General features: G+C 36.4%; 1 protein-coding gene across 17 annotated transcripts in view; it reads left to right on the top strand.

The window, feature by feature from the left end:
- LOC134806925 (C-type lectin domain family 2 member D) overlaps positions 1-12,442 on the top strand; it is a 78,875-nt gene that overhangs the window by 17,290 nt on the left and 49,143 nt on the right. For 11 of the 17 annotated variants that reach the window (XM_063786310.1, XM_063786305.1, XM_063786302.1 and 8 more), the window contains one exon: positions 6,597-6,707. The exons of 3 other annotated variants lie outside the window; for them this stretch is intronic. In XM_063786310.1, coding sequence (XP_063642380.1) covers positions 6,662-6,707 — 46 coding nt within the window. In that variant the 5' untranslated portion in view covers positions 6,597-6,661. Of the gene's footprint in view, positions 1-5,682; positions 5,965-6,596; positions 6,708-12,442 lie in introns of those variants that run through there. 3 more of the 17 variants (XM_063786313.1, XM_063786309.1, XM_063786301.1) reach the window with 3 other exon arrangements.

Below are 12,442 nucleotides of genomic sequence, written 5' to 3' on the forward strand. Positions count from 1 at the left end.
TTCCCTTACCTCAGGGAGGCAGGTCTCCCCACCCTGTGCAGCTCCTGGGTGAAATGACACCCCACCTGCTTTCTTCCTGCTTTCTGTGGGTTGCACCAGCTGCCCAGTGAGATGAACTTGGTACCTCAGATGGAGATGCAGAATTCACCTGCCTTCCGCATTCATCTCACTGGGAGCTTCAGACCAGAGCTGTTTCTGTTTGGCCATTTTGGCCCCTCCCTTCAAGTATGTTTTCTTTTGTAAGAAACTGCCAAAGTGGCTGTAGCATTTTGCTTTCTTACCAGTAATGCATGAGACTTCTGGTTGCTCCACATCCTTGCTAGTATTTGATATTGTTAATGTTTTAATGTAACACTTAAGTAATATGTAATGATATCTCATTATTTTAACTTGCAATTCTCAAAAGACATATGATATTAATAATTTGTCTTTTCATTATTTTGATTATGTCTTTTGCAGGTCAAAAGTTTTTAGTTTTAATGAAGTCCAGTTTATCAGTTCTTTCTTTCATGGATTGTGCCTTTGGTATTATATTTAAAAAGTCATCACCATACCCAAAGTTATGTAGGCTTTCTCTTATATTATCTTCTACGAGTTTTACAGTTTTGTGTTTTACCTTTAGGACTATGATACATTTTGAGTCATTTTGGGGAAAAATGTAAAATCTGGGCCTAGATTCATTTATTTGTATGTGGGTGTCTAGTTGTTCAGCATCGTTAGTTGAAAAGACTGTCTTTTCTTAATTGTATTGCTTTTGCTCCTTTATGAAAGATCAGTTGACTGTATTTATCTGGGTCTATTTCTTTTTAGTCTGCTACTCTGCTTTCTATCCTTTTTCATTAATTTATTTGTCTATTCCTTTTTTTTTTTTTTTTTTAAGAGACGGAGTCTCACTCTCTTGCCCAGGCTGGAGTGCAGTGGCGCAATCTCGGCTCACTGCAAGCTCCGCCTCCTGGGTTCACCCACCATTCTCCTGCCTCAGCCTCCTGAGTAGCTGGGACTACAGACACCTGCCACCACGCCCGGCTAATTTTTGTATTTTTAGTAGAGACGGGGTTTCACCATGTTAGCCAGGATGGTATCGATCTCCTGACCTCATGATCCACCTGCCTTGGCCTCCCAAAGTGCTGGGATTACAGGCGTGAGCCACCGCGCCCAGCCTTATTTGTCTCTTCTTTAACAAATACCACACTGTCTTGATTACTGTAGTTTTAGAGTAAATCATGAAGTCAGGTAGTATCAGTTGTTTAACTTTGCTCATCTCCTTCAATAATGTGTTTGCTTTTCTGGGTCTTTTGCCTATCTATATAAACTTTAGAATCAGTTTGTTGACATTTATACAATAACTTGCTGAGATTATTATTATCATTGCATTTAATCTGTAGATTAAGCTGGGAAGAATTGATATCTTGGCAATGTTGAGTCTTTCTCTCCATGAACATAAAATACTTCTCCATTTATTTAGTTCTTCATTGATTTCATTCATCAGTCTGTAGTTTTCCACGTATAGATTTTGCATATATTTTGTTAGATTTATACCTAAGTATTTTATTTTTTGAATGATAATGTATATGGCACTGTGTTCTCAATTAAAAGTCCATTTGTTTATTTCTGGCATATAGAAAAGTGATTGACTTTTGTGTATTAGCCATGCATTCTGCAACCTTACATATCAGTAACCTTGCATGTCAGTTCCCAAAATTGTCAATTATTTTGGATTTTCTACATAGATGATTATGTCATCTGCAGAGAAATACAGTTTTATTTCTTACTTTCTCATCTGTATACCTTTTATTTCCTTTATTTCCTTTTCTTGTCTTACTGCATTATCTAGTACTTCCAGAACAATGTTGTAAAGTATTGGTGAGAGGGACATCTTTGCCTTGTTCTTGATCTTAGTGGGAAAACTTCAAGTTTCTCACCGTACTTGAGGATGTTAGCTGTAGGTTATTGTAGATATTCTTTATTAAGGTGAAGAAGTTCTTCCCTATTTCTAGTTTACTGGGAGTTTTTGTCACAAATCTGTGTTGAATTTTGTTTACTGAAAGTTTTTATCACAAATGGGTGTTGAATTTTGTTAATTTTCTTGTATATATTGATATAATCAAGTGATTTTTTTTAGCTTGTTAATGTTATGGATAACATTAATTGATTTTTGAATGTTGAACCTGCCTTAAATAGCTGAAATAAATTTAACTTCATCACAGTATATAATTCTTTTTATACATCATTGGATTGGATTTGCTAATGTTTTGTTAAGGTTTTGCATCTATGTTCATGGGGTATATTGGTCCATAGTTTTCTTTTCTTGTGATGTCTTAATCTGATTTTCCTATTAGGATAAAGCTGGCCTCATAGAATAAGTTAAGAAGTATTCTCTCGGCTCTAACTTCTAAAACAAATTATAGACAATTGGTATAATTTTTTCCTTAAATATTTGGTTGAATTCACCAGTGAGTCCATCTTGACATGGTGCTTTCTGTTTTGGAAGGTCAACTTCTGTAATAAATGTAAACATATTTAGGTCATCTATTTCTCCATGTATGAGTTTAGACAAATTATGTCTCTCAAGTGATTGACCCTCTGTGTGGACATAGAACTGTCCATTTTAGCATCCATGGGATCTGTAGTAACAACTCCTTATTTATTTCTGATATAGATAATTTGTGTCCTTCCTCTTTTCTTCTTAATTAGCCTGGCTAGAGCCTTATCCATTTTTTTTTTTTTTATCTTTCAAACCTAGTTTTTGGTTTTGATAACTTTTTTCTATCAGTGTCCCATTTTTTATTTCTGCTGTAATTATTTCTTTTCTTCTGTTTAATTTGTACCTGATTTGCTCTTCTATTTCTAGTTTCCTAAGGTGTAAACTTAGATCATTAATTTTAGATCTTTATTTTTTCTAATAGATGCATTCAATACTATCAATTTCTCTTTAAACAATGCTTTTACTGCATCCCACAAATTTTGTTAAGCTGTATTTTCATTTTCATTTAGTTGAAATATTTTAAAACTTCTGTTGTGATTTCTTCCTTGACTCATATGTTGTTTAGAAACGTATTGCTTAATCTCCACATGTTTGTGGAGATTAGTGGGATTTTAAAATTTTCTTTCTGTTATTGACTCTAGTTTATTTACATTGTGGTCTGAGAGCAGACACTGTATGATTTCTATTTTGTTAAATTTGTTAGGATATGTTTTGGCCCAGAAGGTGGTCTATTATGGTGACTATTCCATGTAATCTTGAGAGTGTGTATTCTGCTGTTGTTGGACAAAGTAGTCTATAGATGTCAATTATATTCGGTTAATTGATGGTGTTGCTGAGTTCAACTAAGTTCTACTGATTTTCTGCCTGCTGGATCCGGGCATTTCTTTCTTTCTTTCTTTCTTTCTTTCTTTCTTTCTTTTATTTTGTTGTTTTTGAGACAGAGTCTCGCTCTGTCACCCAGACTGGAGTGCAGTAATGCAATCTCATCTCATTTCAACCACTGCTTCCCGAGTTCAAGCAATCCTCCCACCTCAGTCTCCTGAGTAGCTGGGAATACTGGCAAATACCACCACACTTGGCTCATTTTTGTCTTTTTATAGAGACAGATTTTACCACATTGCTCAGGTTGGTCTTGAACTCCTGAGATCAAATAATCCAGCCTTTTGGGCCTCCCAAAGTGCTGAGATTACAGTCATGAGCCACTGTACTCTGCTGGATCTGTGCATTTCCAATAGAGTGTTGTTGAAATCTCCAACTATGATAATGAATTCATCGATTTCTCCTTGCAGTTCTATTAATTTTTGCCTCACGTAGTTAAATACTCTCTTGTTAGGTGCGTGCACATTTAGGTTTGTTATGCGGAAGCATAACATAGTTTCTTGGAAAGCTAATTCTTATACCATTATGCAATGCTTTTCTTCATTCCTGATAAATTTCCTTGCTTTGAGGTTTGTTCTGTTTGAAATTTGTATAGCTTCTCCTGCTTTCTTTTGTTTGTGCCAGTATGATATAATACATATATATATTCATGATCCATTTACTTTTAATTTGTGTGTCTTTATATTTAAAGTGCATTTCCTGCAGACATCATTTAGTTTAATCTCTGATTTTTAATTGGTGCATTTAGATCATTGATATTAAAATGATTATTAATATAGGTGGATTAAATATCTACCATATTTCTGTTTTCTATTTGTTGCCTTTGTTCTTTGTTTCTATTTTTGTTTTTCATTCTCTTCTTTTCAGAGACAGAGTCTCATTCTGTTCATTAGGCTAGAGTGTGGTGGTATAATCATAGCTCCCTGTACCCTTGAAATCCTAGGCTCAAGTGATTCTCCTACCTGAGCCCTGAGTACCTGGTATTACGGGCATGTGCCACAAAGCCTGGCTAATTTTTATTTAATTTTTGTAGCGACAGAGTCTTGCTACGTTGCCCAGGCTGGTCTTGAACTTCTGGCCTCAAATGATCCTCCTGCCTCAGTGTCTCAAAGGGTTGGGATTATAAGTGTAAGCTACAACACCCAGCCATGTCTTCCATTTTTTTCCTGCATTTTTAGTTTTTAACTTAGCATTTATAAAGTTCCATATTTTCTCATTCTTAGTATATCAATTATACTTTAAAAATGTGATTTTAGTGGTTACCCTAGTGTTTGCAATATACACTCACAACTAACATAAGTTTGCTTTCAAATAATACTATACCATTTCACAGGTACTGTGAGTACCTTATAATAAAAACATCCTAATTCTCTGCTTTTATCCCATGTGTCATTTCTGTTATTTATTTTATTTACATGTAAGAATACATAAGCATATAAATATATATAAAAGATGTATACATAAGCACACATAATTAAATATATTGCTACTATTGTTATTTTGAACAAACTGCCATTTGTTAGATCAATTAAGAATAAGAAAAATAAATAGTTTTATTTTACCTTCACTTATTTTTTATATTGTTCCTTTTTCATATAATTTAGGTTTCTAACCTGTATAATTCTCTTTCCTTTTAAAATAATTGCATTTAACTTTTTTGTTTTTTGATATAAGACAAGTCTACTGGCAACAAGTTATCTCAATGTTTCTCCAAAATAGTGTTTGTTTCTCATTCACTTTGAAGAATTTTTTCGGCTAAAGAATTCTAAGTTGATAAGGTTTTTTCTCTTAATACTTTAAATATTTGTTTCCACTGTCTTCTTGCTTGCATGGTTTTTGAGAAGAATGTAAATGTCATTTTTATCTTTGTTTCTCTACATGTAGAATTTATTTTCCTCTAGATTCTCTTATGATTTCTTAAATCTTTGATAAAGGGGGTACAGGGGCATATGTGAACTCTATATTTTTAATTCAGTATTTCTGTCAACTTAAACTGATAAAAACTAAAATCTATTGATTAAGACAAATATCTTGGGAAACATCAATGTAAAGCTTGCTGATCTCTCTAGTGTTGGGGGGAATGTTGGAGAAAAATATGCCTATTTAGCTAAGGACAAACCTAGATAAATTAACTAGAAGTGTGAATTGTATGCAAGAGATTGTGTCAGAACAGGGTTCCAATAATGAACTTCATAAGAGGTTTTAGATAACCTAATACATTTTGAAATATAACACAACTACAGGAAATTATACAATACAAATATGTAGCTTGATTAATTATTATAAGATAAACACCTTTGTTGACTCCTGATATGGCCTAGCTGTGTCTTCACCCAAATCTCATCTTGAATTGTAGTTCTCATAATCCCCACTTGTCATGGGAGGGACCCAGTGGGAGATAACTGAATCATGGAGTTGGTTACCCTCGTGCTGTTCTTGTGATAGTGAGTGAGTTTTCATGATATCTGATGGTTTTATAAGGGGCTTTTACCCCTTTGTTAGGCACTTCTGTCTCCTGCTGCCATGTGAAGAAGAACACATTTGCTTCCTCTTCCACCATTATTGTAAGTTTCCTGAGGCCTCCCCAGCCATGTAGAACTGTGAGTCAGTTAAACTTCTTTCCTTTTTAAATTATCCAGTCTTGGGCAGTTCTTCATAGCAGTGAGGATGGACTAATACAACTGCTAACATTGTCTGAGAAAGATCCTTGTTATGTGGCTCAGAGGCCCTCCATGTATTCTTAACTATTCACTCTCCTATCCTTCCAAGAATAACACTAATTTGACCTCTACAATAATCACTTTATCACTCCAGTTTTGCCTTTTTTCCTCCAAAACAATGCCTTTTAAGTCTATTTTAATCGATAGATTTCCTCTTAATATCATTTAAAAATTCTTTACATTTTTAGACAGGAATCAGAATAATATGCTATGTTGAATTTCCAGTTACTTGGATTTTGTTGATTTCATTCCTGTGGTTTAGTTGACATGAATCTCTCCAGTTGAAAGGGTAACTTGAATATGGTAGCTGGAAAGTTAAAATCAATTCTTTTAACTTTGGAAAATGATTAAATTCTGGAGATAGAATAGTAAGTTCATAAGATGACAGGTCATTTGCATCCTCTAGTGAAAAGCGAATGAATTAAATAAAAATAACATTTTGATGCTTAATGTTTCTGGCAGTATTATGTCTGTATTTAATTGTTAAAATGTTTTTCAATAATTTTTTCCAGGTTGTCTGCATTCAAAAGAGCATTCTATTAAAGCTACCTTAATTTGGCGCTTATTTTTCTTAATCATGTTTCTGACAATCATAGTGTGTGGAATGGTTGCTGCTTTAAGCGGTAAGTGAACTGTAATCTTTATTCATCTAGAGAGAATTATACTTGTAAAAAGAAGAGGAAGAATCTGAATAATTTTGTTATTCTTTACAGCTTTTAATATATTGTCTCACTAACTGAGTTAAACTCCAGTAACTTTTTAAGTGGCACCAAAAATTTTAATTAGGTAAATAGGGTTCACATTATTCCAAGTTCAGTGAGATGATCAGAGTCTTCAGAAGGTAGAAGACAGACCACTATTCCTTAAGAATATTGATGCAAAAATTAAAAAAAATAGTAAACTGAAAAATAGTCTCTTGTCCAATCTAGGGACATGGTTAATTTTACCTCCACAACAACCTTGTTTCATGAAAAATAGCAAAACAGATGGTTTAAAGTACACAAAACTACTAAGTGGCTGTATAACATCACAGGCAGCCTGTTCTTTCTTCCTAGCTATTTGAGCATGTTCTGGCCCTTGTTTTTTTTAGCATATGTAGCCCATCTTCCTAGAAAACAAACTCCTTTTAGTGATTGTACCCTAAAAGCAATTAGCTATAAAAATTATCTTGTACTTCAAAACATGCTTGCAGTGCATCTAATATAGACCAAGCTAAGACATAGAAAACTACAAAAGCACTTTCCCCAAACCTCATGCCAATCTGGATATCAACCTAAAATCTACCCCCTGTTACTACATTCTGAAGTAATTTCAGAGAGACCCTTCAAATACTGCTTACGTAACTTAAGAGTCAGCAATACTTGGAGCATTCCATATAACACTCTAAATAATTTCTATTCATTTGCAAATCTTTTGCTTATTATCTTTTGGCATTTTGAAACCACAGATAATATACTTTATACATTTATGAAGCAAAAATAATTTTTTTATTTCAGAGATTTAAGTCAACTAATTGTAACTATTTAAGAAAGAAAAAATTGGAAAGAGACAATTTCTGTAGTCTGTAAGTACCTCAATATTAATCAAGGGAATGTATTCTGAAATATAATTTAAATTTATAGCCCTTTTTTTTTACAGTAAGCATATGAAATTGACACTTATGACTGTTTTCCTTTATTATCCATTATGTGTTTCTCTTCCTTTCAGCTAGCACTTTGACTGGAAATGATTTCTTGTGTGGAGCCAATAGCTGGAGCCATCTTCTAATCTGGTCATTTTCTTTCTTTCTTTTTTTAAATGTGTTATTATGTATTACTTTATATCATTTTTATGTTTTATTTAACATTTAGATTGTTAGTTAACTATTCAAGTGTGGTATTTCCCCATTTAAATCGAGTTATTTAGATTGGCTTTAGTTCTAAAAATTCCTAATAGAGCTTTGTAGTTATAGCTCTGGTCCCTAACTTGTTTTTTAAATTATACTTTAAGTTCTGGGATAAATGTGCAGAACCCGCAGGTTTGTTACATAGGTATACACGTGCCATGGTGGTTTGATGCACCTATCAACCCATCATCTATATTAGGTATTTCTCCTAATGCTATCCCTCCCGTTGCCCCCCAACCCTCAACACGCCTCAGTGTGTGATGTTCCGCTCCCTGCATCCATGTGTTCTCATTGTTCAGCTCCCACATATGAGTGAGAACCTGCAGTATTTGGTTTTCTGTTCCTGTGTTAGTTTGATGAGAATGATGGTTTCCAGTTTCATTTGTCTCCCTGCAAAGAATATGAACTCATTCTTCTTTATGGCTGTATAGTATTCCATGGTGTATATGTGCCACATTTTCTTTATCCAGTCTATCATTGATGAGCATTTGGGTTGGTTCCAAGTCTTTGCTATTGTGAACAGTGCCACAATAAACATACGAGTGCATGTGTCTTTATAGTAGAATGATTTATAATCCTTTGGGTATAGACCCAGTATTTCTGGTTATAGATCCTTGAGGAATTGCCACACTGTATTTTCCAAAATGGTTGAACTAATTTACACTCCCACCAACAGTGTAAAAGTGTTCCTATTTCTCTACATCCTCTTCAGCGTCTGTTGTTTCCTGACTTTTTAATGATTGTCATTGTAACTGGCATGAGATGGTATCTCATTGTTGTTTTGATTTGAATTTCTCTAATGATCAGTTATGATGAGCTTTTTATCATATATTTGTTGGCCACATAAATGTCTTCTTTTGTGAAGTGTCTGTTCATATCTTTTGCCCATTTTTTGATAGGGTTTTTTGTTTTATTCTTGTAAATTTTTTTAAGTTCCTTGTAGATTCTAGATATTAGCTGTTTGTCAAATGGATAGATTGCAAAATTTGTCTCCCATTCTGTAGGTTGCCTGTTCACTCTGATGATAGTTTTTTTGTTTTTTTTTTTTTTGTGCAGAAGCTCTTTAGTTAAATTAGATCCCACTTGTCAATTTTTGCTTTTGTTGCAATTGCTTTTGGTGTTTTAATCATAAAACCTTTGCCCATGCCTGTGTCCTGAATGGTATTGCCTAGGTTTTGTTCTCAGGTTTTTATGGTTTTAGGTCTTATGTTTAAGTCTTTAATCCATCTTGAGCTAATTTTTGTATAAGGTGTAAGGAAGGGGTCCAGCGTCAGTTTTCTGCATATGGCTAGCCAGTTTTCTCAACACCATTTATTAAATAGGGAATCCTTTCCCCATTGCTTGTTTTTGTCAGGTTTGTCAAAGATCAGATGGTTGTAGATGTTGGGTGTTATTTCTGAGGCCTCTGTTCTGTCCATTGGTCAATATATCTGTTCTGGTACCAACACCATGCTGTTTTGGTTACTGTAGCCTTATAGTTTAATTTGAAGTCAGGTAGCATGATGCCTCCAGCTTAGTTCTTTTTGCTTAGGATTGTCTTGGCTATACAGGCTCTTTTTTGGTTCCATATGAAATTTAAAGTTTTTTTTTTTTTTAATTCTGTGAAGAAAGTCAATGGTAGCTTGATGGGAATAGCATTCAATCTATAAATTACTTTGAGCTATATGACTATTTTCATAATATTGATTCTTCCTATCTATGAGCATGGAATGATTTTCCATTTGTTTGTGTCATCTCTTATTTCCTTGAGCAGTGATTTGTAGTTCTCCTTGAAGAGGTCCTTCACATCTCTTGTAAGTTGTATTCTTAGGTATTTTATTCTCTTAGCAGCAATTGTGAATGGGAGTTCACTCATGATTTGGCTCTCTGTTTGTCTGTTATTGGTGTATAGGAATGCTTGTGATTTTTGCACATTGATTTTGTATCCTGATAATTTGCTGAAGTTGCTTATCAGCTTAATAAGTTTTAAGGGGATGAGACAATGGGGTTTTCTAAATATACAATTCTGTCATCTGCAAACAGAGATAATTTGACTTCCTCTCTTCCTGTTGAATACACTTTCTTTCTTTCTTTCTTTTACCTGATTGCCCTGACTAGAACTTCCAATACTATATTGAATAGGAGTGGTGAGAGAGGGCATCCTTGCCTTGTGCCAGTTTACAAAGGGAATGCTTCCAGCTTTTGGCCACTCAGTATGATATTCGCTATGAGTTTGTCATAAATAGCTTTTATTATTTTAATGTATGTTCCATCAATACCTAGTCTATTGTGTGTTTTTATCATGAAGGGGTGTTGAATTTTATCAAAGGCCTTTTCTGCATCTATTGAGATCATCATGTGGTTTTTGTCATTGGTTCTGCTTATGTAATGGATTACATTTATTAATTTACATATATTGAACCAGACTTTCATCCCAGGGATGAAACTGACTTGATCGTGGTGGATAAGCTTTTGATGTGCTGCTGGATTCGGCTGGCCAGTATTTTATTGAGGATTTTTGCATTGATGTTCATCAGGAATATTGGCCTGAAATTTTCTTTTTTGTTATATCTCTGCTAGGTTTTGGTATCAGGATGATGCTGGTCTCATATAATGAGTTAGGGAGAATTCCTTCTTTTTCTATTGTTTGGAATAATTTCAGAAGGAATGGTACCAGCTCCTCTTCGTACCTCAGGTAGAATTCGGCAGTGCATTTGTCTGGACCTGGGCTTGTTTTGGTTGGGTAGGCTATTAATTACTGCCTCAGTTTCAGAACCTGTTATTGGTCTATTCAGGAATCTGATTTCTTCCTGGTTTAGTCTTGGGAGGGTGTATGTGTCCAGGAATTTATCCATTTCTTCCTTGCCTGGGTATCACCAGCAAAGGCTGAAGAAAAGCAAAGATTGCTGCCTGCTCCTTCCTCTGGAAGCTTCATCCCAGAGGGGCATGCACCAGATGCCAGCTGAGCTGTCCTGTATGAGGTGCCTATCAACCCCTGCTAGGAGTTGTCTCCCAGTCAGGAGGCATGGGGGTCAGGGACCCACTTGAAAAGGCAGTCTTTCCCTCAGAAGAGCTCAAGCACTGTGCTGGGAGATCCACTGCTCTTTTCAGAGCTGGCCGGTAGGAATGTTTAAGTCTGCTGAAGCCGTGACCACAGCCACCCTTTCCCCCAGGTGCTCTGTCCCAGGGAGATAAGAGTTTTATCTATAAGCCCCTGACTTGGGCTGCTGCCTTTCTTTCAGAGATGCCCTGCCCAGAGAGGAGGAATCTAGAGAGGCAGTCCGGCTGCAGTGGCTTTGCTGCACTGGCTTTGCTGCACTGTGGTGGGCTCTGCCCAGTCCGAACTTCCCCCAGGGCTTTGTTTACACTGTGAGGGGAAAATCACCTACTCAAGCCTCAGTAATGGCGGATGCACCTCCCCTCACCAAGCTTGAGCATCTGGGGTCCACTTCAGACTGCTGTGCTGGCAGCAAGAATTTCCAGCCAGTGGGTCTTAGCTTGCTGGGCTCTGTGGGGATTGGACCCACTGAGCAAGACCACTTGGCTCCCTGGCTTCAGCCCCCTTTCCAGCAGAGTGAATGATTCTGTCTCAGTGGGTTCCAGGCACCACTGGGGTATGAAAAAAACTCCTGCAGTTATCTTGGTGACTGCCCAAATCGCCACCCAGTTTTGTGCTTGAAACCCAGGGTTCTGATAGTGTTGGCACTCCAGGGAATCTCCTGGTCTGTGGGTTGCAAAAACCGTGGGAAAAGCGTAGTATCTGGGCCAGATAGCACCTCACAGCACAGTCCCTCACAACTTCCCTTGGCTAGGGGAGGGAGTTCTCCCACCCCTTGTGCTTCCTGGGTGAAGCAGCGCCCCACCCTGCTTCTGCTTGCCCTCTGTGGGCTGCACCCACTTGTGTAACCAGTCCCAGTGAGATGATCCTGGTACCTCAGTTGGAAATGCAGAAATCACCTGCCTTCTGCATTGGTCTCACTGGGAACTGCAGACCAGAGCTGTTCCTAATCAGCCATCTTGCCCTCTCTGGTCTGGTCGTTTTCTTTAAATTGGTTGATACAGGAGCAGTGATAGCACAACAAATATGCACAGATTTGGGGAAAGTCATCCTGCCTTATGGTCTGGTTCAAGAAATTACATTTTAATAGTTATAATTTGGTACCTTGTTTGTGATACCAAACCAGATACAATACACGTTTGCCTCATGTTATGATTTGACATTCAGATTACACCAGTTATTATTCATAACCAAGAGTGATTTCTCATCTCGCAAGAGCCAAATCCAAGGATAATGGTGCCAATTGATAGTAATGATTCTATGAATACCCAGCATTCTGGTCTATCATAGACACTTTCAGAACCATTGAGTTGAAGGTAGAAGGTGGTTATATAATGGAAGATGAACTGGTAGCTACTAGGGGCTCAGTGACAACTATCTGGAGAGACATTCATTCATCTCGATCCCACATGAAGAGAGCATTTCTCCTGATTATA

The sequence above is a fragment of the Pan troglodytes genome, chromosome 10, assembly GCF_028858775.2.
Source record: "Pan troglodytes isolate AG18354 chromosome 10, NHGRI_mPanTro3-v2.0_pri, whole genome shotgun sequence".
In the NCBI taxonomy this organism is placed as follows: domain Eukaryota; kingdom Metazoa; phylum Chordata; class Mammalia; order Primates; family Hominidae; genus Pan; species Pan troglodytes.